Source organism: Artemia sp. Qi Xiang Cuo, chromosome 2 (genome assembly GCF_049724085.1).
Source record: "Artemia sp. Qi Xiang Cuo chromosome 2, ASM4972408v1, whole genome shotgun sequence".
Lineage (NCBI taxonomy): Eukaryota > Metazoa > Arthropoda > Branchiopoda > Anostraca > Artemiidae > Artemia > Artemia sp. Qi Xiang Cuo.
In genome coordinates, this window is record NC_142795.1 from 47,501,896 (window position 1) to 47,525,191 (window position 23,296).

General features: G+C 34.8%; 1 protein-coding gene across 1 annotated transcript; it reads left to right on the plus strand.

Annotated features, from left to right (window-relative positions):
- The first annotated feature begins 642 nt into the window (after positions 1-642).
- On the plus strand, positions 643-23,167 carry LOC148955293 (NADH dehydrogenase [ubiquinone] 1 alpha subcomplex assembly factor 4). The gene is made up of 3 exons (XM_089101371.1): positions 643-804; positions 12,660-12,751; positions 22,690-23,167. The coding sequence occupies exons 1-3, from the start codon at positions 657-659 to the stop codon at positions 23,032-23,034; spliced, it is 585 nt and encodes a 194-aa protein (XP_088957497.1). The 5' UTR covers positions 643-656; the 3' UTR covers positions 23,035-23,167.
- The last annotated feature ends 129 nt before the right edge of the window (positions 23,168-23,296 follow it).

Below are 23,296 nucleotides of genomic sequence, written 5' to 3' on the forward strand. Positions count from 1 at the left end.
GTTTTTATAATGGGAGAGATAGAGAATGATCATACTGCTATATTCTGTCTACTGTGCTCCGATCGAAGCAAGACACAAATTTTTAGCCTCTAGTCAGCGTGATTTTAAAATTATTCATAGGCCAATTTAAAATTTAAATGAATTTTGAGTCAAGCGGGATTAATTTGAAGGTCGACTTTAATGAGGGTTTAATTGCACAGGGGTTAAGTTGGACAATAGTTGAGTTGAATGAGGGTTGAGTTCGATGGGATCGGGCTGAACGGGACTTGATTTTAATGAGGGTAATTCAAATGAGGGTGGATTTAAATAAGATTTGAGTTAAGTGGGTGTTGAATCGCAAGGGGTTTGAGTTGAATGCGGTTAGTCAAAGCTTTATTGACTGCTATTAGGAATCACCCTTCCAAGAGTAAAATGAGAATGCCACCCAACTATTAGCTCAAATTTGAAACCGATCACCATAATAAAAATGCTGGGGGACCACGCAAATGAGACTAGCAGACTTAAGTTCATCACCTAGATAACGTAATATATATATTTTTTTAAAACCAGAACGAACTGTTCAAAATTGCTTAATGATAACTTCTTACACTCTGTGTACGAAAAGACGTAGATGCCATGTTTGATAGCAAAATTTTCAAAATTTCGGCATCTGCAAGATGGGTATTATTGCAACTAAAGCAAAAAACACTGTCACCAAGACTCTTTCTACTGAGTATAGAATTGCAAAAGCTGTTAGTGAAGAAAAGCCAACCATTGCACCGAAACATCCAAGTTCTGTTGAGGCTCTAGAGAAGCTAAAGGCAGGTAAAAATTGGAGAAAACTTCTCACATGATGTAATTCATTAGGCCTATAAAATAGCCTGTTTTCTATGTGCATACTACATTTTCATCTGCAACTTTCCCAAGACACTGAATATCATCAGAATAGAAATTATTTTGTAATTTTACTTAGCAAAGTTCAAAAGATGTTTTGAAATGTGCTGCATTTTATGAAGTAAATTTCATTATTCTAGCATCTTTTTTAATTTTTATATTTCTAGGGCCATATCTTAGACCATCAGGGCAGGGGGGAGGGGAGGATAGGGTGCACTCTCAGAAAAGCCACCATGATACTTAAAAGCAGCTTAAAATAAGGAGTCTAATGTAGTATTTTTGTTTGTTTAGTATGTTTCCTTCTGAAGAGGCCAGCCACCAAATACTTTATTAAACTTTGATGTCAATATTGGTTATGTTCAAAAAAGGGATATTTTTCTTTGGGATAAGGTTTATATTAAAAGACTAATCAGATAGATAAAGACATACCACTAGCATCAGAATTTCATCCTGAGTCCAAATATAACACTCATTTCTGTTGCAAATTCCCTCTTGTTTCAGCCCATATACCTGTAAATTCAATGAACTGTGACAAAACAAGAACTAGAAAAACAGTGACAGGCAGCAGAATGCATTTGAAATATATAATTTGGGCTATATATTTGCACATTAGGGGGATTGGGGGTATATATTTGCACATTAGGGGGGTTGAAGGTAAAATATATATTTGCACATTAGGGGGGTTGGGGGTAAAATTGAAGAAACTTAACAAAGCTTAGAAGTAATTTTGAAAATAATTTGCAATAGAAATGAGTGTTATATTTGGACTCAGGATGAAATTCTGATGCTAGTGGTATGTTTTTTCTTTATCTATCTGATTAGTCTGTTAATATAAACCTTATCCTTTCTTTGGTCTTGAAGAAATTGAATATTATTAAGCAGTAGGCCTATAGATAAGAATGGAAAGAACTATGATAATCTGATTAATAGAAACATTCTGCATGCTATAAACTAAGGATTTCCTCATTTTAGTGTTTTCTTTTAGTTTTGCATTTATTCTAAGGCTGTATCCAGGACCATCATGGGGAGGGGGGGGGATGAGAGGTTTATTGTCAGAAAAGCAACCATGATATTTAGAAAGAGCCTAAAACATAGAATCTGATGGTTCTACTTTTGTTTTATTAACATGCTTCCTTTAGGTTTTGCACTAGAGCTTCATCATTCACTAATTATTTTTTTTTGAATTGACTTTATTTGGTACTAGGGGTCAACTGTTTATAAGAAATAAGCAAAAAAGGAAAAAATTCACAACTCAGTAAATCAGCACACTTTTATATACAGCTTAGGGTATATCTTGCTCCACATTAGGATGAGGGGCTGGGATAGAATTGTGATGCCAATGATAACCATTTTTGGACAAAGCAGTGAGTTAATTTTATTTGTGTTTAAATTGAAGGTTGGTAAAAATTGGAGAAAACTTCTCAAATGATGTAATTGATTATAAAATAGCCTGTTTTCTACATGCATGCTACATTTTCATCAGCAACTTTTTCAAGACACTAACTATCCTCAGAATGGAACTTATTTTTTAATTTTACTTAGCAAAATTCCTAAGCTTTTGTGGCTTGCCTATTTTGAAGTGCTTGTATTTAGTGCATTAGATCCTATATTTTATGCTCTTCCCAAATATCAGTTTTTTTTGTTTATGTACCCCCCCCCCCTTGATTGTTCAAATTATAGCCTTAATGATATATTGCTTCATTATGTTGAATCTTGTGATATTGTTACTCTCCCTTGTTAAAATGGTTTCTGCATTGTCAACTTGACTAAATTTAGTTTTAATTGACTGAGAACAAGAGAATTTTGAATATAAATATTATTTGAAATTACTTTGAAAATAGATAACTATGGAAAAAAACAACAACATAATAATCAGATTTTTTCAAATGTGCTGCATTTTATAAAGTAGCCTAAATTTTATTGTTCTAACATTTTCTTTTATTTGTATATTCCTAGGGTCATATCTTAGACCATCAGGGGGGGGGGGAGGGAGGATAGTTGCACTCTCAGAAAAGCCACCATGATACTTAGTCAAAGCTTTATTGACTGCTATTAGGAACCACCCTTCCACAAGTAAAATCAGAATTCCATGCAACTATTAGTTCAAATTTGAAACCAATCACCATAATCAAATGCTGGGGGACTTCAAAAATGAGACTAGCAGACCTACATTCATCACTAAGATAACATAATATATATTTTATAAAACCAGAACAAACTGTTCAAAATTGCTTAATGATAACTTCTTACACCCTATGTATGAAAAGACATAAATGTCATGTATGATAGCAAAATTTTCAAAATTTTGGCATCTACAAGATGGGTATTATTGCAACTAAAGCAAAAAACACTGTCACCAAGACTCTTTCTACTGAGTATAGAATTGTAAAAGCTATTAGTCAAGAAAAGCCAGCCATAGCACCAAAACATCCAAGTTCTGTTGAGGCTCTTGAGAAGCTAAAGGCAGGTAAAAATTGGAGAAAACTCCTCACATGATGTAATTCATTATAAAATAGCCTGTTTTCTATGTGCATGCTATGTTTTCATCAGCAACTTTCTCAAGACACTAAATATCATCAGAATAGAAACTATTTTTTTTTTATTTTACTTAGCAAAGTTCAAAAGCTTTTGTGGCTTGCCTATTTTGAAGTGCTTGTATGATGGCTTGTGGATTTCTACTTTGGATGATTAGAACTTAGGATAAATACTTTGTAATTGACCTCTTCAGAAGAAAATATGCTAATAAGATAAAAGTAGTACCATTATATTCTATGTTTTATGTAAGGATTTCCTTATTTTAGTGTTTTCTTTTAGTTTTTGTATTTTCAACATGGTAACAAGCTGTAAGTAAGGAGTAACCCAGCTCAATAGTAACTGAAACTCTAAAAAAACGGAATTTTGATACCAATAGACGCATCAAAAGAATCAGATTTTAATGCTGATTTCCAATATATAAGTTTCATCTAGTTTAGTTTTACCCATCAAAAGTTACGCGCCTGAGAAAATTTTCCTGATTTTCGAAAAAAGGGCGAAAGACCCGCTAAAAGTTATAGAAACTTAATGAAAATAACACCGTCAAATTCAGCGTATCAGAGACCCCTACTGTAGAGGTTTCAAGCTCCTATCTGCAAAAATGTGGAATTTTGTATTTTTTGCCAGAAGAAAGATCATGGATGTGTGTTTATTTATTTATTTTTTTTCCCCAGGGGTAATCGTATTGACCCAGTGGTCCTAGAATATCATGGGAGGGCTCATTAAAACGGAAATTAAAAGTTCTAGTGCCCTTTTCAAGTGAATAAAACAATGGAAGGCAACTAGGCCACCTCTGACGCTCATTTTTTCCCAAAGTCACGTGATCAAAATTTTGCAATAGCGATTTTTTTCATCATGGTTGAAAATATAATAAATATGTCTTTTAGGATCACTTAATCCCCCAAAGTCCCCAGGGAAAGGACTGAAAGTTATGAACTTTACCCAATGTTTACATACAGTATTGGTTATTGGGAAGTATACAGACGTCTTCAGGGGGATTTTTTCTGGTAGTGGGAGGGGGGGGCGGGGTTTACATGGGAGGATCTTTCAATGGAGGAAGGGACATTGCTATGAAGGGGGTGCCGGATTTCCCAGCATTATTTAAAAAAAAAAAACAATCAGAAATTAAATTAGAACAAACAGAAAAAACTTAAAACAAACAGAAATTATTACATATATGATTGGGTTTTCTCCCTAGTCAATACCTTGCTCTTTAAGCCAAAGATTTTTTTTAGTAATTTCATAAGAGTTTTTTCTAATTAATGGTCTTTGTGATTAAGGGGTCATTTCTAAAGAATTGGAACAAAATTCGAAATTTAGCGTAAAGAGTGAGGTATTGACTATGAGGCGAACCCCCTAATATACGTATTAAAAATATATGAATATAGAAGTTCGTTATGTAGGTTAATTCGTAAGTTACATATATTTATTAATAATAAAAACGTTCGTAAAACAACTTTTGAGAAAGCCATTTAACCAAATAAATTAAAATTAATATGCAAATTTTGTTTTAATTATTCATGTACGGTGAGCCAAAATCAAAACCTGTATTAATTCAAAAACGGTCAAAAATTGAATTAAAAAAAAGTTTTTTTTAACTGAAAGTAAGGAGCAACATTAAAACTGAAAAGGAAACAGAAATTATTCTGTATTTTAAAGGGGCTGTCCCCTCCTCAATGCCTCGCTCTTTACGCTAAAGTTAGACTCTTTCTCACAACTCTATTTTTTAAAACAATAAAGAAATTCAGCGTAAAGAGCGAGGCGTTGAGGAGGGGACATCCCCTTTTAAATGTGGAATATTTTCTGTTTGTTTTCAGTTTTAATGTTGCTCCTTACTTTCAGTTTAAAAAACTTTTTTTTTTAATTTAATTTACTCTATGGCTGTATCCAGGACAATCATGGGGAGGGGGGGTGGTGTATTGCCAGAAAAGCAACCATGATATTTAGAAAGACCCAAAAATATAGAATCTGATGGTTCTACTTTTGTTTTATTAACATGCTTCCTTTAGGTTTTGCACTAGAGCTTCATCATTCGCTAATTTTTTTTTTTTTTTGAATTGACTTTATTTGATACTAGGGGTCAACTGTTTATAAGAAATAAGCAAAAAAGGAAAAAAAATCACAACTCATTAAATCAGCACATTTTTGTATAGCCTACAGCTTAGGGGTATATCCTGCTCCACATTCGCATGGGGGGCTGAGACAGAATTGTGGCCAAAATAATAAAAATTTTTGTATAAAGCAGTGAGTTAATTTTGTTTGTGTTAAAATTCATTCAGAATGAATTAGTAACTTTGCTTTACAAATGAATTTGTAAGATTTACATATTATTAAGTTTATCAGATTTGATTATAAATAGTCCTTGCATGTGGAATAGATGACTGCAAAACATCAACGGGTGGCAAAGAGAATTGACAAATCAAGTGGTGCGTTCATTCTTGAGCAAGTAAATTAATTAAGGAAACTTAAATTTACGCATTATTGTGGCTAAAGATTTCAGAAAGTTTCATTCTCCTAGTTTAGCTATTTTCAAATATTAATGAAAAGATTATTTCTGAATAAGATGTTTTTCAAAGAAAAGTAAAGAACCATATTAAACTTAAGAACAGCAGAAACAAATTCCTATAATATTTCAAAGCCAAAACAACCAGAAATTAAAATGAACAATCATAGCAAACATAGAGATAACTTGAACAAATATTCATGAATAAATAAATCTTAAAACAAGTAGCCTAGGCTAATTGAGATTGAATATCCAAATCAGACCTAAAACAAACAAAATTTACTGCAAACAGGAGTTTGGCTACTGCACTTTTCCACCTGCCCTAACTATAAAAGTGTTAAGCCTGCTGTATAATTTGCATTTTATTGAAAACTATGTATCTTGAACACTATGCTTTTATTTTTCAAAACATTGACAAGAAAATATATATGTATATATATAGAAAATCACTGTAATCTAACAGTTTGTGGTAACGAACTGTAAATAAGGAGTGACCCGGCTCAATAGTAACCGAAACTCTTAAAAACGAAATTTTGATACCATCACATTTTTATGCTTATTTCAAATATATAAGTTTCATCAAGTTTAGTCTTTTGCCTTATTTTCTAAAAAAGGGGGAAACAACCCCTAAAAGTCAAGGAACTTTAATGAAAAACACACCATCAGATTTAGCGTATCAGAGAACCCTACTATAGAAGTTTTAAGCTCCTATCTGCAAAAATGTGGAATTTTGTATTTTTTTCTAGAAGAAATATTACGGATGCATGTTTATTTGTTTGTTTTGTTTTTCTTATTTTCCCAGGGATGATCATATCGATCCAGTAGTCCTAGAATATCGTGAGAGGGCTCATTCGAACGGAAATTAAAAGTTCTAGTGCCCTTTTTAAGTGACCCTAAAAAATGGAGGGCAACTGGTCCCCCTCCCGCACTAATTTTTTTCCAGAAGTCAGCCAATCAAAATTTTGAGATAGCCATTTTGTTCAGCATACTAAGATCAGAAATTAAATAAAAAATCAAGTTTTTTTCAACTGAAAGTAAGGAGCAACAATAAAACTTAAAACGAACAGAAATGATTACGTATATGAAGGGGATCGCCCCCTATTCAATACCTCGCTCTTTACGCTAAATTTTTTTTTAGTACTTTCAAAAGATCTATCTATTCTAATTAACCAACCTTTGTGACTCAGGGGTTTGTGATTCGAACAAAATTCGAACTTTAGCGTAAAAAGTGAGGCATTGAATAGGGAGCGAACTCCCTAATATACGTAATAAAAACATACGAATATAGAAATTCGTTGCGTAAGTTAATTCGTAAGTTACGTCAGAACAAAATTTCGTGAAAGCCATTTAGCCAAAAAAAGGGAAAATTAATATGTGAATGTCGTTTTAATTACTCATGTACGGTGAACCAAAATCAAAGCTGCATTGATTCAAAAACATTCAGAAATTAAATAAAAAAAAAGTTTTTTTTAACTGAAAGTAAGGAGCGACATTTAAAGTTAAAACGAACAGAAATTATTCCGTATGTGAAAGGGGCTGTTCCCTCCTCAACGCCTCTCTCTTTACGCTAAAGTTTGACTCTGTCTCACAACTTCGTTTTTTAAAACAATAAAACACTTTAGTGTAAAGAGCGAGGCGTTGAGGAGGGGACAGCCCCTTTCATATACGCAATAATTTCTGTTCGGTTTAAGTTTTAATGTCGCTCCTTACTTTCAGTTAAAAAATCTTTTTTATTATTATTTAATAATCAAGAAGACTGGGAAGAACTAATGAAAATGGACTGAATATTTAATATATAACGATATTAATTCCTGGAAACTCAGCAATTCAAGGTTTTATTTCACTGTTAGTTTATTTTTCAATGCTGTAAATATAAAAGTAAATATTTGTAATGTAGTGTTTTCAGTAAAGTGCAAATGATGCAACAGGCTTTAGACTTGTGCAGTTAGGAAATGGAGGAAAGGGCAGTAGCCAAACTCCTGTTTGCTATAATTTTTGTTTGTTTTAAGTTTGATTTGAATATTCAGTTTGATTTTACTTATTTTAAGATTTATTTATTCATCTATATTAGTACCTGATATCTCTGTGTTGGCTATGATTGCTTATTTCTGTTTGTTTTTGGTTTCATTTTGTCTTAATAGCAATTTCTGGTCATTTTGAATTATCATAAGAATTTATGTCTGCTGGACTTATGTTTAATATGACTCTCTAATTTTCTTATTAAGTTTTGTTTGTTTTTGATCAACAAAGTTTTGTTATTGGTAAAGGTAATGAATACTTCTCCAGTTTGTCATGTCTCTGGTGTAGGAGTTAAAATATCCTATTCTAATTTAATAGCTCTAATTAGTGTCTTTTTTATTTATTGCAGCTGTTCCTGGGATATTTCAGATATGCCATTCTGACAAACAAGATGTACATAGTATCTTTGATTGAATTTTCTGACTGTTAGCCACTCCTAAGATATTGCAGACATACCCTTTTGATACCCTGGATGCACACAGTGTCTTTTGATTTAGTTTAACACTTCCCTCAGCATTCCCTGAAAGTTCATGCCCTGTTCAACATGCCCTAAAAGTTTCAACTTAATGCCTTCAGCTGTTCCTGACATATTGCTGATGTATATTTTTGAAAATCACTATGCACATATTATTTTTTATTTTGTTCAAAACCCCCTTCAAAACTCCCTGAAATTCGTCACAAGTAGATGTACTAGCAGTTGCAAGCAGTCAGAGTTGGAAGTAGTCACAGTTGCAATCACAACTAATCACATTTGCAGCTGTAGTAGTTGTAGTAGAGGCCCTAAAAGTTTCAGATCAGCACCCTTACCCATTCCTAAGGTATTGCAGTTATGCTTTTTGATAACTTGGATGCAGATAGTGTCTTTTGATTTGATACATTCCCCCAAATTTTACCCCAATACCCTTAGTCTTTTTGGACACACTTAGGACTAAACGTTCTCCTTTTCCCAAATATTCCTACATGTTAAAAATGGACAAATAGCATTATTCTGAATCCTGGCCAGGGACCTGTGGGGGCATGGTATTCATGTAGACATAGTTATTAAACGTTTTGACTATATTGAATAAAATGGCTTTTTAAGATTTCTATCTGTGTAAAGGGGGGAATATAAAAGGGTGGGAGGAGAGGGACTGGTTGTTCTCTGTTCCTGTTTTGACCTCCCTCTCAACATGATATTAAACTTTCCCTTAGTAATTTCTTAGATATTACTATTGTGCCCTTTTGACAGCCCTCCTGTATATAGTGTGTTTGATTTTGTTTGACACCTCTTCATCATTTTCTAAAAGTGTTACCTTAGTACCCTTAGACATTTTAGAGACTCAGGATCAAACATTCCCCCTTTTATCAATAACCAACCTTATATATAAATATTTGGGCAACTTATACAATGTACAACATATACAATGGGGGTTTTGTCACCCCTGGAGGCACAATCTTTTGACTTTTCTACCATTTTGAACAAGATGGCTATTCCAAAATTTTGATCAGATGTCTTTGGGGGGATTGTAGCCAAACACAGCATGGGAGAAGAACAGGTTGCCTTCTGACCACTTTTCACCCCCCCCCAAACATGCCCTGAAAGTTTGAATTTAATACCTTCTGTGATTTTAGAGATATTGCAGAAAAGCCTTTTTGATAAACTAGATGCATATATTATCTTTTGATTTAGTTTATATGTCCCTCAACATTTTCAGAAATTTTGCCTTAGCCTTTTCAAACACTCCCAGAATCTAACATTCCCTCTTTTCCTAACAATAAATCCTGCATTTGACAAAGGGTAAATTACATAATTTACCATCCTTGCCCTGGGGGCTGGGAGGGGCATTGCATCCTTAGAGGCATAACCTGCAACATGTCAGGATTGCCTAATGGTATTTAGTTTTGAAACTTTCATGGGCTGTTGAAGTAAATCAAAAGACACAACGTTCATCTAGTTTGTTAAAATGGTGTGTGGAATATCTCATGAACAGTTGAAGGTATTAATTTGAAACTTTCTGAGAATATTGAAGCGAATGTTGGACTCAATCAAAAGATACTATGAGTATCTCGGTTGCCTGAAGGGCATATCGGCAATATCTCAGGAATGACTAATGGAATTTAGTTGAAAATTTCAGGGAATGCTGAGGGGATGTTGAAATAAATTAAGAGAAAGTAATTAGGACTAATAGATCAGAATCGGATGTTTGAATTCTTACGCCGAAGACGTGAAAAGCTGGAGAAATATTCATCACACTGATCAATAATAAAACTTTGGCAATAAAAAACGAATACATACTAATTAAAAAAAAAAAAATCTGGAAAAGACGTTTTTGGAGCAAAAGTAATGATCTACATTTAAATTTAGACCAGCAGAAATGAAGCCCGATAATAATTCAAATTTAAAGGACCCAAAATTACTATAAAAGAATAAATGAAGCCCAAAACAAGTAGAAATTATAGGAAATGACCATATCAAATATCAGCTGTGTGTAGCTCAACCTTTGCGAAACTGAACCTAGTTTCTAGTGAGCCCATGTAATTTTAGACATAATACCCTGATCTTTTTTAAGACCACATTGCCTTTCTATGATGAAGAATAAAAGTTCAAATGGGGATACGTCATTTTATTAGATAGTGAAAACAGATATTAAATAATCTGCACATTTTGACCACATACACCAGTGGCCGAAATACCCGTATTTTTAAATATCTGCTTTCACTGTCCAATAAAAGGACCTTTTCCCACCTGAACTTTTATTTATTAACCCATGTAACTGAACTTTCTTGCAACTGGACCCTCATTCAACGAAAAAATGTGCGTCCGAATATCAAGCACTTTTTGTAATACCCAAGAATTTATTTCTTAATTAATTTTAGTGTTTAATATGAAAATAAATAGATTCTGGTCAATAACCGATTTAGCTTTGTAATTGAACGATTTTTCTTCTCACTTACTAGTTTTTTCATTTGTTTTACATTTTCACCTTGCAAAGCGGACTGGGAAGGGTAGTATTAAAGAGAGTGATTTTATACACCAGTTTAAAGTTTTCCCATTGCGGGAATTTCAGCAGTAGATCTTTTCTGGTTTCAAGCCTTTTAAACTCCAAAAATGACACTAAAATCATATTTTGGTGTCATAAGGCATATTATGAGGGCTATGTCATGACGAAAATATAAAAAGCGCGTATATATGTGTATTAGATTCCAAATTACTTTAAACAGCTCTCTATGATGTTCTAGCACCGTATTATTAGTGGAGAAATAAAAAAGAAAAAAGAGACTTATTAGCGTTTCCAGGTCGTTTGAAAATTCCCCTACATTTGTTTCCGCAGTAAACTTCTACTATTAAGTTGAATTGGAATAATAGCTATCATTCCTGAATCAGCCTAACAACAAATTTTTCTTATGAGACAGAGTTTTTTTCTAACGCATCAAACAGTTCGCGGTACCAAAACAGTTCGTAACCGAAAGTCTAAAAAACGGAATTTTGATACCAATAGACGCATCAAAAGAATCAGATTTTATTGTGATTTCAAATATGCAAGTTTCATCAAGTTTAATCTTACCCATCAAAAGTTACGCGCCTGAGAAAATTTGGTTTATTTTTGAAAAAAGGGGAAAATACCCCCTAAAAGTTATAGAACCTTAATGAAAATCCCGCCATCATATTCAGCGTATCAGGGAACCCTACTGTAGAGGTTTCAGGCTCCTATCTACAAAAATGTGGAATTTTCCATTTTTTGCCAGAAGAAAGATCACACATGCGTGTTTATTTCTTTTTGTTTTTTTTTCCAGGGGTAATCGTATTGACCCAGTGGTCCTAGAATATCATGGGAGGGCTCATTGGAACGGAAATTTAAAGTTCTATTACCCTTTTTAAATGACAAGAAAAATGGAGGGCAACTAGGCCCCCTCCCAAGCTCATTTTTTCCCCAAAGTCACCCGATCAAAATTTTGAGATAGCCATTTTGCTTAGTATGGTCGAAAATGTGATAACTATGTCTTTTAGGATGACTTAATCCCCCGAAGCCCCCGGGGGGGGGGGCTTCGGGGGATTCCATCAATCGGCCAAGTCGTCCTTCACTAGCAAAATACTGTTTTGTCAAAATGTCCATCAGAAAAGTTTTATTTTTTTATTAATAAGCATTACTTTGAAATGCTTTAGAATTTGATTTTAGTCGGAAGGTTCTCTTTAAGCCAAAATATATAAATTTATTTGTCATTATGTGCCAAAACAATTACCCAGCCAGGTCAAAAACATGAATGTAACCAATTTTGACACATAGATGACAGCACAGGTAATCAGTGGAAAAAGGCTGTGGGTTCGTAGGTTTTAGCCAGGGATATGTGTTTAATGTGTTAAAAAGCATTCGTTTGTTCAGTATTCAGCTTAATTAGTAGAAAAATGGCACGGTAAAACCACTTGTCCTGTGAAAAAGATTTCCATAATGGCAAGGTCAAACTACTTGTCCTGTGAAAAAGATTTCCATTATTTTTTCTTAAATCTTTGATAAGCAAAATCCTTGGATGCTTCTGGGTCAGCGGTGTTTTCTTTATACTCCACTATTCGTTCTGCGTAAATAAAGCAATACATGTTAAGAATTTCGTTAGAAGAGAAGGCATGGAAGCCAATAGAGGAATATGCAGCCCAATGATATTTTTTCCTGTTTGAAACTTGATTTTTTTTTTTTTTTTTTTTTTTGTGCACTGATGGACAATTTTTGATAACATGACATTGTTTTTCTTTTTTTAGAATCAGAAGATGCTTTTAAAGAAGATACAAAAAAAGATGCAAAAGTATCAGAAATGGCAAAGAACATACTTATTAGTACTCAGGAAATGAAGGTATCTTCAATTCTTATAAACCACATCTTTGTGTAAAAATGTGTTTAAATTTGGGTATCTAATTCAAAAATTTTTGTAAATGTTGATAACCGACTCAAAATAATGCATCATGTGATACTTTGCTTATGTTGTCACACTTACTTGGATAATACGATCACATTTATACATAGGTGAGAACTTAAAGCTCTAAAGTTTCTCCTTTTGAATTTTTTTTTATAATTACGCTAAACATTTGAAGCCTGTCCATGATGATGGGGGTGATCATGCTGAGGTTCTTCAATTGTTTATTAAAATTTTTAAAATGAGGTACATTTTCTGATAAATACCAGCCGGCAGTGGCACGGCCAGGAGATTATGTAGTGGTGGATCCAGGATTTTTGGAAGGCGAGAGGCCGTTGTCTATACTTTTTCTCGACGCATTTGTAGGCTAGAATTTGGAGAGATTGGGAGAGTGTTCTGAATGCCATTCTTTGGGACGCGAATTGGCAGTTTTCAAACAGATCAAGGATAGTAATAATGGTCAGAAACTCAATTTAAATAATTGTGTTCAATCATTTTACATGGGAATACCACTACATAAATTTGTGCAAAAGTTAACTTCCCTTAGTTCTTTCTTTATTACTACGAATCAGTAAAATTATGTTTAAAAATCACCGACCATGTTCTGCATGGGCTGACCCAGGACTCTTGGAATACGAGAGGTGGCTGCCTATAATTTCGTTTGACGCATTTGTATGTTTGAATTTCGGATAGTAACTTTTTTTTTTGGTTTTTACCTTTGAACTTTTGTAACAAATGTCCATTTTCTTGGTTGTTCATTTATTTGAAAATCCATTTACAATAACATACAAAGACCAGAGAAATAAATAAGAAAAAAAAATGAACATTTAGATAAATAACACAACGGCAACAACATGTAAGTGTCACCTAATACAAGAAAAAAGTCAACTACTCGATTGTTTTCCAAATACGAAAACTAAACCACGGCTGATCTGCTGTTTTTATTTTATGTTTTTCACGAAGTTATGAAACTAAGATCTATGAATCTGCTATGCTTTATTTATTCATCAATCTTGAGTTGCATGTCCATTGTGACTTATGCACTTCCCTGTCATAAATGTAATTTGTTTGATTTTGTAAAGAAGTCTTGTTCAGTGTTCAGTCTTAATCTTTTTCCAATTCACGAAAATTAGGGGGGAGGGGGTAATACTGTTTTTTCGATTTTTTTCTAATGAAGATGCGAAAAAAGACGTATGTTCAATGAAAATACCAAAAAAGGTAGTTTTCGAAATCTAGGGTGGCAAATTGAACACAAATTTTTCTTGTACAGGTTTTTCCCTTCTTTCTTTTTTCATAGGGGTTATCACACTGACTGAATAGTTACAGATTATCATGAAAGGGATCATCTGAACGGAATCTTAAAGGAAAAGTGCCCTTTTTTAAGAACAAAAGAAATTTCGCCACAAAATCGTGTAAATTTCTGCCATTTTCTGTCTCACAACTACAATTTTGACTCAGCTAGAGCCACTTCTTAATGTTAACTATGATTGGTGGTTGGGTTGAAAAAAAAAAAAAATGGCCGAAACGACCAACGCGAAGGGGGATTTTTTATAGACCAAAGCGGAAATATACCATTTGTGTGCTCTAGAATTTACCTTTTAGAGAAACCAAGAATGGAGCCCTGGTATATGGGACGTTACGTAGTGTCTCTGGGATGACTGGAGTAAGGGGAATTTGATACTCAATGCAAAATGAAGTAAAATCTTCTGGGTCTCCACCATGGGACAGTTATGGTGAGAATTAATGTCAATACCAACAGAGGGTAAGAATAGGGTATGGGGCTACAGGTTAAAGGTTTGGAGGAATAGGTTATGAATGGTGATGAGAGAGAGCATCTCCCAGGAAACATAGTTTAGAAAGGGCATGCCTCCGTAAGATAATGACAACTGACTAAACTTTTGTAGATCAAAGGAACTGACTGTCATCTCTGAGTTAACAAAGGGAATCCTCCCCCTATTAATTGAGGCCAAATGCATCAGAAAGTTGATAGTACAGTTCTCAAACCCCATCTCAAACTCTCCCAGTCCAGCCATATCCTCAATGCAAGCCAACTTTTCCACAACCCATTATAGTCCTTTCAGTTCATCCTCCCGATTATCCCTGTATTTTGCTAAGAGGACAGAGACCTCTTAATCCCCCTTAAGTTCTTTTATGTTGTCGAATTTTTGAGCTAATAGACATGATTCACCTGATATATTGCTGTCTGCCAGCGTAGACTGACTTCAGATTACGTCTTTTTTTTTGCATTTCTTTTTTGCTTTTACTTTTTCTCTATTTTTCAGTATTTTTCAGTGGCCTGAGGGGGAATTCATATACCCACCAACCCACATGCAAAATGGAAAAACCAAAAAGGGACAACCCTCTTATGGGTTTTGATCATCACTTATCAGGGATTTGTAGCATGATTAAAGAACAAACTTCCTCGTCCTCTAGAATTTACCTTTTAAAGAAACCAAGAATGGAGCCCTGGTATATGGGACGTTACGGTGAGAATTAATGTCAGTACTAACAGAGGGTAAGAATAGGGTATGGGGTTACAGGTTAAAAATTTGGGGGAATAGGTTATGAATGGTGATGAGAGAGAGAGTATCTCCAAGGAAACATAGTTTAGAAAGGCCATGCCTCCGTAAGATAATGACAACTGACTAAACTTTTGTAGATCGAAGGAACTGACTGTCATCTCTGAGTTAACAAAGGGAATCCTCCCCCCATTAATTGAGGCCAAATGCATCAGAAAGTTGATAGTACAGTTCTCAAACCCCATCTCAAACTCTCCCAGTCCAGCCATATCCTCAATGCAAGCCGACTTTTCCACAACCCATTATAGTCCTTTCAGTTCATCCTCCCGATTATTCCTGTATTTTGCTAAGAGGACAGATACCTCTTAATCCCCCTTAAGTTCTTTTATGTTGTCGAATTTTTGAGCTAATAGACATGATTCACCTGATATATTGCTGTCTGCCAGCGTAGACTGACTTCGGATTACGTCTTTTTTTGCATTTCTTTTTTTCTTTTACTTTTTCTCTATTTTTCAGTCAATCAAAAAAAAATCATCGTCAAATGTGAATGGACTATAGTGTCTGCTATCTCAGATTGAAATATTAAATTGTAGTTCTGTTTTGCAGCTTTTTTCTCTCTTTTAGTTCTTTTTTTTTTACAGAGGAAACAATCAAATTGTCATTAAATGGGAACTGAAACCACACATTAGGTTTGTAATATTAAAGCCTAATTTCTCTAACCTTTCGAGAGAACGCACGTGCTCAAAATTTGTTTTCAACCTTGTATGGCCAACTAGTTGCCTATTTATTGATGCCTCATCTTGTTAATGCAAGGTTTTAGGTTTATTATTTTTTTACTGGTGACATATGAAAACACGTATTTCATAAGCATTTTCATTCGAACCCGAAATCTTCCATGTCTCTTTTTCTAGACAGGATGGCCCGGCCACTTCCATCTCCCCCACGATCTTATAGAATGCCACGCCCACTCCCATGTGCTTTCTCGCTTGGACGTGATAGCCTGGCCGTTTTTGTCTCTCAAACTCTCATACGGAATGCCACACCCACCGTCGCTGTCACTGAAGTCTTATCATTTTTAGAGTTTAAGTTTGACGCGTCTCAGTCTCTAGAAATCATCATTAGGAAAATTGTCCTGGTGATCCGACGATCTATAAGTCGCCGGTAATCAAAGATCACTTACCGAAATTCGGCAAAGAGCTTTTACTAGTTCTACGCTTTCCATAAAATTCTGGTAATATTCTCTATCAGCCTCCCTACGGGCCTCTATTTTTCTCTTATATGCCTCTCTACGGGCCTTTTTTTCCCACTTGTCTGCCTCCCTATGGGCCTGGATGTGTCCCATATACGCCCTGTGATCAGCCTCCATACTGATTGCATCTGTTTTTCTATTTCCAGTAAAAGCTTTTCCGAAGCTAGATTTCCGAGTAATACGGCGAGAGCATGAGCTACCTCTCATAGAGCTAGGTGGTCTCTTCGTCAATCCAGAAATTAGATATCTTTTTGCTCAAATGCCATTAGCTCCGTTAAAAATGTAATTAGAATCTCAACTGAATATCAGATGTACAATATTTGTCCATAATATAGCCTAGTTAATTTATCCCGCCAGTGCAATAATTTCCCCACAACAAATATGACGATACGCAATATATTATTGCGAACTATCAGCGATACGCAATGCCACACTTAAATAATGACTTGAATTTCCCGGAATATTAACACTGAAGTAGCGAATATCAATATAATTCGCTTGAAACAAATTTCAGATGCGTGAAATCACAAGGGATATAGGAGTGGAAAACGAAAGTAAAATAACGCACGATTATTATATTAATCGATTAGCTGGACTACAAACCACACAGGGAAACCATCTTGCGACACAACACCTAATATCTACTCCAGATATTGGCTACTCAACACAACTGATTCTCCTAATTTGCTACAATTAAGTCTCTGCGCCGTCAGATTACACCTGAAAGAACAGGTTTACCTCACCTTTGAAACAAACTCATAAACAAATTTTTGCCAATTTGCCGTACCAAAAATAATCTTTTAACCTCTGATCCTAAAGATTATATCATATAGTCTACTAATTCAAATTAACAAATCCTATAAATTTGCCCTTAAAACCACAACCAATCTTGCTTTTTTCACAATCTTGCTGCAATTCTTCAAATACAAATAATTTATGCAAGCTCCAGCCAAGAATATTCCTTAATACAACTGTTTAAATAAATAGTGCCCTTGCCACGAATATCCAAAATAAAAAATAGTACGAATGATTTTTAGTAGAGTTTATAGGCTAAAACTAGCCCAAATCTTCGAAAAACATGAGTTCGATTGGTGCTACCAAATATTGATATGAGCAGGCGGAATGCCACTTAGTATATTCAACATATACTAAGAACTCACCTAAGACCCTTCCCCAATCTAAAAGGGTTTGGGGATAACCAAAAGCGGGCTTAGACTATATAAAGCACTTTTATTCACCAGATTGTCAGACCCGAAAGACTCAAACTTAATTTTAACTAAAACTTATCATAAACTTATCATCAATTCATTGTAAACTCGAACTGCTATAAAAAGTCTTATCATAAAACAAGTAAAGTCGCCTCTTTCGCAGACCCGTGGGACGACAAATTACGGAAAAGATGAATAGAATGGACCAATGTTACCCTCATTATCAATTCACTAGCTTTGAGAATCGTGCTCTTGCCACGTGGACGGATTAATGCAAAGACAAGTTATCTTTACCATTATTATTCAAGATTCCAAGATATATCAATGTCTTTAAAGTTGGGTGAATGCAATTTCTATACAGAAGAGATTTATACACAGGGATACATTTATCTAATAACTAAAGCCAGGGCTCAACAATAACAATACAACATAAAAATACAGGCTTTTTATTGCATTTTCAAATACGTAAAATTCATTAGATTTGAAACTACCAGTAAGAAGTTATCAACCCGAGAGAGCCTGTCTAATTTAAAAATAAATGGACAAACATCCTCCAATCAGGGAGTGATCTTGATGAAAAGAACATAATCAAATTCATTATATCTGAGAATTCAATTACAGAGGAATCGATCCAATATCTATAAAAAATGCTAATTATTACATTTTTTACTTGAAGGATGATTAAGGATGCGTGTTTATTGTTTTGTTTTTCAAGGATGATTGTATTGAATTGATCATCCCAGAATATCCGGAGAGAACTTGTTCAAATAAAAATTATTTCTAGTGCCATTTTTAAGTAGCAAAAAGGACTGCGGCATAGCAAAGCGGCACTCTCTCTCGTTTGAGGTGTCAAACAATAATTTTGGTCCAAAGAAGGCCAAAATACAAAGCAAGTGGCGCTCTTTTAATAATAATAATAACATTTAATCATCCACCATCTACAAAAATAGATTATAGTAGCGCACTACAAAAAGAAAAAAAAAATAACTAGCTTCTAAAAAGATAAACATACGACACTTAAATAAATGCAGGTGAGAAACGTCGTCTATCTAATTTAACCTTTAGCACTGAATTATTTCAAATGCTAAATCATTGTTTGGATAGCTCTGTAAGACCATATTTTTCAAGGCAGGAATTCCTATAACGCTTGGGCATGGACAGTAAAAACTTTGCATATTTATAGTTGTATTTTTGATGTTTCCAGTGTCTCGCACTGATAGCATGTGGGATGCACCGGCGAGCTAGGTTATGTATGGTAAGCACACTGAACGATAAACCGAGGCAAGAGATTTCCTGGAATAGCGTCCGCGATTCGGCACTACAGACGCATAAGCACATTTAATGGCGGTAGCTGTTTGCTGAACAATTGCTTGTCTAGTTTTAATGATTGTTACTGCAATCATAATACCAAGATATATCAGCTCCGATACCGTAGGGAGAACATGATTTCCGAGAGTGACAGAATCACTTTGCAGTGCATTAAAGGTCAAAAATTACACTTACTAATACCATACTTATATTACACTAATACCATAGTTAACTATACCATTTTGTAGTGCCAAACAACAATGTCGATTCAAGAGGGCCGAAATACAATCGAATGAAAGTTCTGAGATAGGTAATGGATTTAAAAATATGGGTGAACTATGTATAGAGTTACCTAGTACCAGAGGCCGTGATGCCCCACAGTGGTGCATTGGTTGTGAAAGTTAATCTAAGTCCAGGTTAAAAAAATGGTTAACATGGACAATTATTTTAAAGCTTCTTTTAACTGAGCATATTTATTATAGGCCCCATAAAATTATGTACCATGTCATGTTATTGCACTACAGCTCTCACATAGGAGGGTCCATGGATTTTTATGTGGATGGCAAAGGGGCGCTTGAAGCCTCAATAAGTATATTTTTACGTTCGAATTTCTACCTTACAGTGACCCTTCTTATAAGTATAGAAAGAGGGAGAGTTTACACTTTAATCCTTCTTCATTTAGAAAAACGTTTTTGGAGTAATCCTGCTGGGCGGTTGCTCTCTTCTTATGGCAGAAGTATTTTATGTGTAACATAAAATATTATATTCGTATGCATACCTGAACAGTTGTCCTCTTATAGAGGATCATCCTACGATGGTGTTCTATGTCACCATGCAATACAACACATTGCTGGGAGAATGTTTGTAACTCACGGGACGTGTCCACACGCCTCTGGGCTCTGCTGAGGGTACATTCGAAGGGCCTTCTTTATCCTCCGCCTGTATTTTCAGCCCCGGGCGAGGGTGCCCCAGTTTCTATTATGGACACACAGGGACTAGGTCCCCCTTGGCCCGCGCTTCCTATGAAGGTACCCTACCTATCAGTAGGGCGTTCCCCTATCCGCCACCTGGGGACGTGCTGAGTGGCCTGGGGAAAGCCCCTACTGAGAAGTATCTATGTTACCTCTTAGTCTCGAAGGTCATTTTGGCTTGCAGCATACCCTTCGTTCCTAAAAATTCATGCAGTCGATACAAATCTTCCGTTATTACAGGCCGTTTATCCAATAAAACTAAAGACTATAAAGCATCATATAGCTGCAAACTATCTACTGAGGGATTTGTCAACAGATCCTTTTTTGGAGAGGGGGATTCACGGCCTCCATAACCATATTTTCCGACTTTTTATAAGAAATGCTTCAGACGAATTGTATAAATGTTCAGATTATTATGATTTATCCTCTGACTCCTTTTCATTAGATATTTGGATGAATATAAAATGAAGCGTGCAGTATGGGGCTAAGGGGGGAAAACTTACCTATAATTGCGGAGACGGTAGTTTATTTTAAGCAATCGTATTTGATTTCTAAAAGCAGAAACTCTAAATGAGCTCTTTTTCCCGCAGCATTGTTCTGCAAAATTCTGATGTAAGGATTTGGGTTGTAATGGACGGTAGTACTTCCGAGGACGTCAGGCGTTAACGGAGAATGACGCTCCCCCATCAATAGTTTCAGCTAGTCGATAAAAGATTTCGAGTCTGTAAAATAGTGGCTCGAAGCACCACTATTTTGCCGGCTCATTTTTTCAATAGTGGAAATGGGCTGATGGAAAAATATATGTATAAATCAATGAAAAAAGATCAGTATCGGTAAAAAAAAATACAAAAATTACTTAGTTTTGATAGCAGTATCGCCCAAATCATTCAGTAAAAATGTCCAGCCATTCGGTAAAATCCTCCCCCGCCACAAACATTTTGGCCAGTGAAGCTTTTGAGCACTTCTCATATATGCGGTAACCCGGGGTGTGGTATGAAAAACAAAAAGAAATAGAAAAACAAGTTCTGCTTTCAAATGAAAGTAGAGAGCTTAGAACGATTTAGAGTAAACATTTAGATCGAACCGAAGTTATTTCATTAGTCTCTTCAACCACTGCTTTTTACTCTAAAGCCGTGATTTCCAACGAGTGGCGCAGGCCACACAGATGGCCTACGTTTTGGTTGGTCATGGGCAGTACGTGCACCCTTCGGCTGCCTATACTTTAGAGCCTTAGTTTTTGAAAAATTTCGCCTGAAAGGAGACTAAACTTGTCGTCTTTACAATTACCGATACCTAGCCCTTTTACATTCTAAAAGTTTAATACTGAGAAATTTATATTCTTAAGTATTCATAAAAAAAGTTATACTATCAGCCCTAATACTTACCATTAGATACTTGTGAAACTTTGTTGTTGCATTTACATTGGCCAATGAGACTTTGATTGGGAAGTTTTTGCATGCAGCTTTGAGGTTCTATCATGATCATTTGTTCCTTGAATGGTTTTTAAACCTTCCCTGCAGAATAAACGACGACTTTTCAAATTAAATGTCTATTTGAAATTTAAATAATCCGCCGATTTCAGTATATTCAGTTTCCTTTTTTTTGGTTCGAAGATTCTTCATCGTCTATGGACAAAAATCGAAGTGAACATGATATTAGCAAATATGCACTTGAGAAAGTGCTTGATGAAGTATGCTTTGGCACTTGTGGTCTTCAAATATCTTATTTTATTTTAGTTAAATATTACGTACTCCATGAAAGTTGTACATAATTAAAATCCAAGCACTAAAATCCAGTGCTTGGGTTTCGCTTAAATACAACTTGTACTGGTACTTAAAGTACTAGACATTTATATACAAATTTTGTGGATATATTGTCCATAAAAACTAACGTTTTTGGTAGGAGTGACTAAGCACTTCGACCAGAGGGGGAGGGGGGTATTGCTCATTTAAAATGACTGCTAGATGGTGTTATACATTAATATCATACTATCACCTAAACGTTTCATAGACAATAATCTTTGCTCATTCGTATTTATTTACAGAAATAATGAGAAACAAAACGGAATACCTTCAGCAAATACGTAATTAAAAACAATTTAGATCTGAATTCAACTCTTCTTCAAAACGGACCATCGCTGGGCAATCTTGTTTACGTTAGCGGTATTTAGGTTGAGCATATAAATTGTATACGAATAGAACATACGTGCACACAGAAAAGAATAGTTCCCCCAAATTGTTCCAAAGGACCGTTCCTACTGGAAAAACGGAAACTATACTTTTCAGAAATCTATGAAGCATTACAATGTTCAGGGTCCCTTGAAGCTCATTTATTTTTCTCAGAATAAAAGAAATAATAATAAATGACGATTATTTATTCATGATTAAAAAAAAAATTATAGAGTACGTGACAAAAAAAAAAAAAAAAAAAATAGCGGGAAAATTATGTTTGTTCAGCTATAATGACAAAATTTTAGTGCGTCGGGCAGTAATATCAATGGTACATTTTTCATAGTTTCTTCTTTTCAGATTTTGAATCTGTAGCACTAGATCCTGATATAAAATTTCCTTAGTTACAAGAACTTAAACTTATTAGATATCATTAAGTTATTGATTTTTCCCAGACGTCTCCTTCAAGTCATAAGCAAGATCATGACACAAGACCTCGAGATACTAAGCGATATGACGAGCCTGAGTTTGGATACATGATTCCAGAAAAAGTTTCACCGGGAAAGTTGTCTATCAAGCAACTATTAGTTCTTCTCTCTGAAAGAAGTTCAGATCCAAAACAATGGACCGAAGAAAATCTGTCGAATAAATATAATATCCATCTTAATGATATAAGGAACTTGGTTCAACATTTTGCTACTATGCAAGTGATTATCCCAGAAAATGTGAAAGGAAAATATAGTCAACAGCTCATTGCTGAGAATAAGAGTTCTGGGAGGACCAAAGAGTTGCCAAGTTAGTTGTTAATAAAGATAAATAGGAGAAAACAGTATCGGATCCAAGATTAAAATGAATGACATATGAAAACCAAAATTGAATTTTCTATCATGTAAATTAGCTTACGTTTTAGTGAAATAAATTAGTGAAATTTTAGTTCTTTCTTCTACTGTTCTGCCAAAAAGGTAAGTCTTAATTCTAGATACTTCATCAAAGGTTTTTTCTTTATTCTAAAGGCATGAATGAAGTCGAAAATATCTTCCGGCCTCAAAAGAATATTTTATT

Excerpts from the sequence above, each read along its gene's own strand:
- LOC148955293 (XM_089101371.1), top strand. The coding sequence starts at position 657 with ATGGGTATTATTGCAACTAAAGCAAAAAACACTGTCACCAAGACTCTT. Across the intron at positions 805-12,659 it reads TCTAGAGAAGCTAAAGGCAG|AATCAGAAGATGCTTTTAAA; the intron begins GTAAAAATTGGA and ends TTCTTTTTTTAG. Across the intron at positions 12,752-22,689 it reads TTAGTACTCAGGAAATGAAG|ACGTCTCCTTCAAGTCATAA; the intron begins GTATCTTCAATT and ends GATTTTTCCCAG.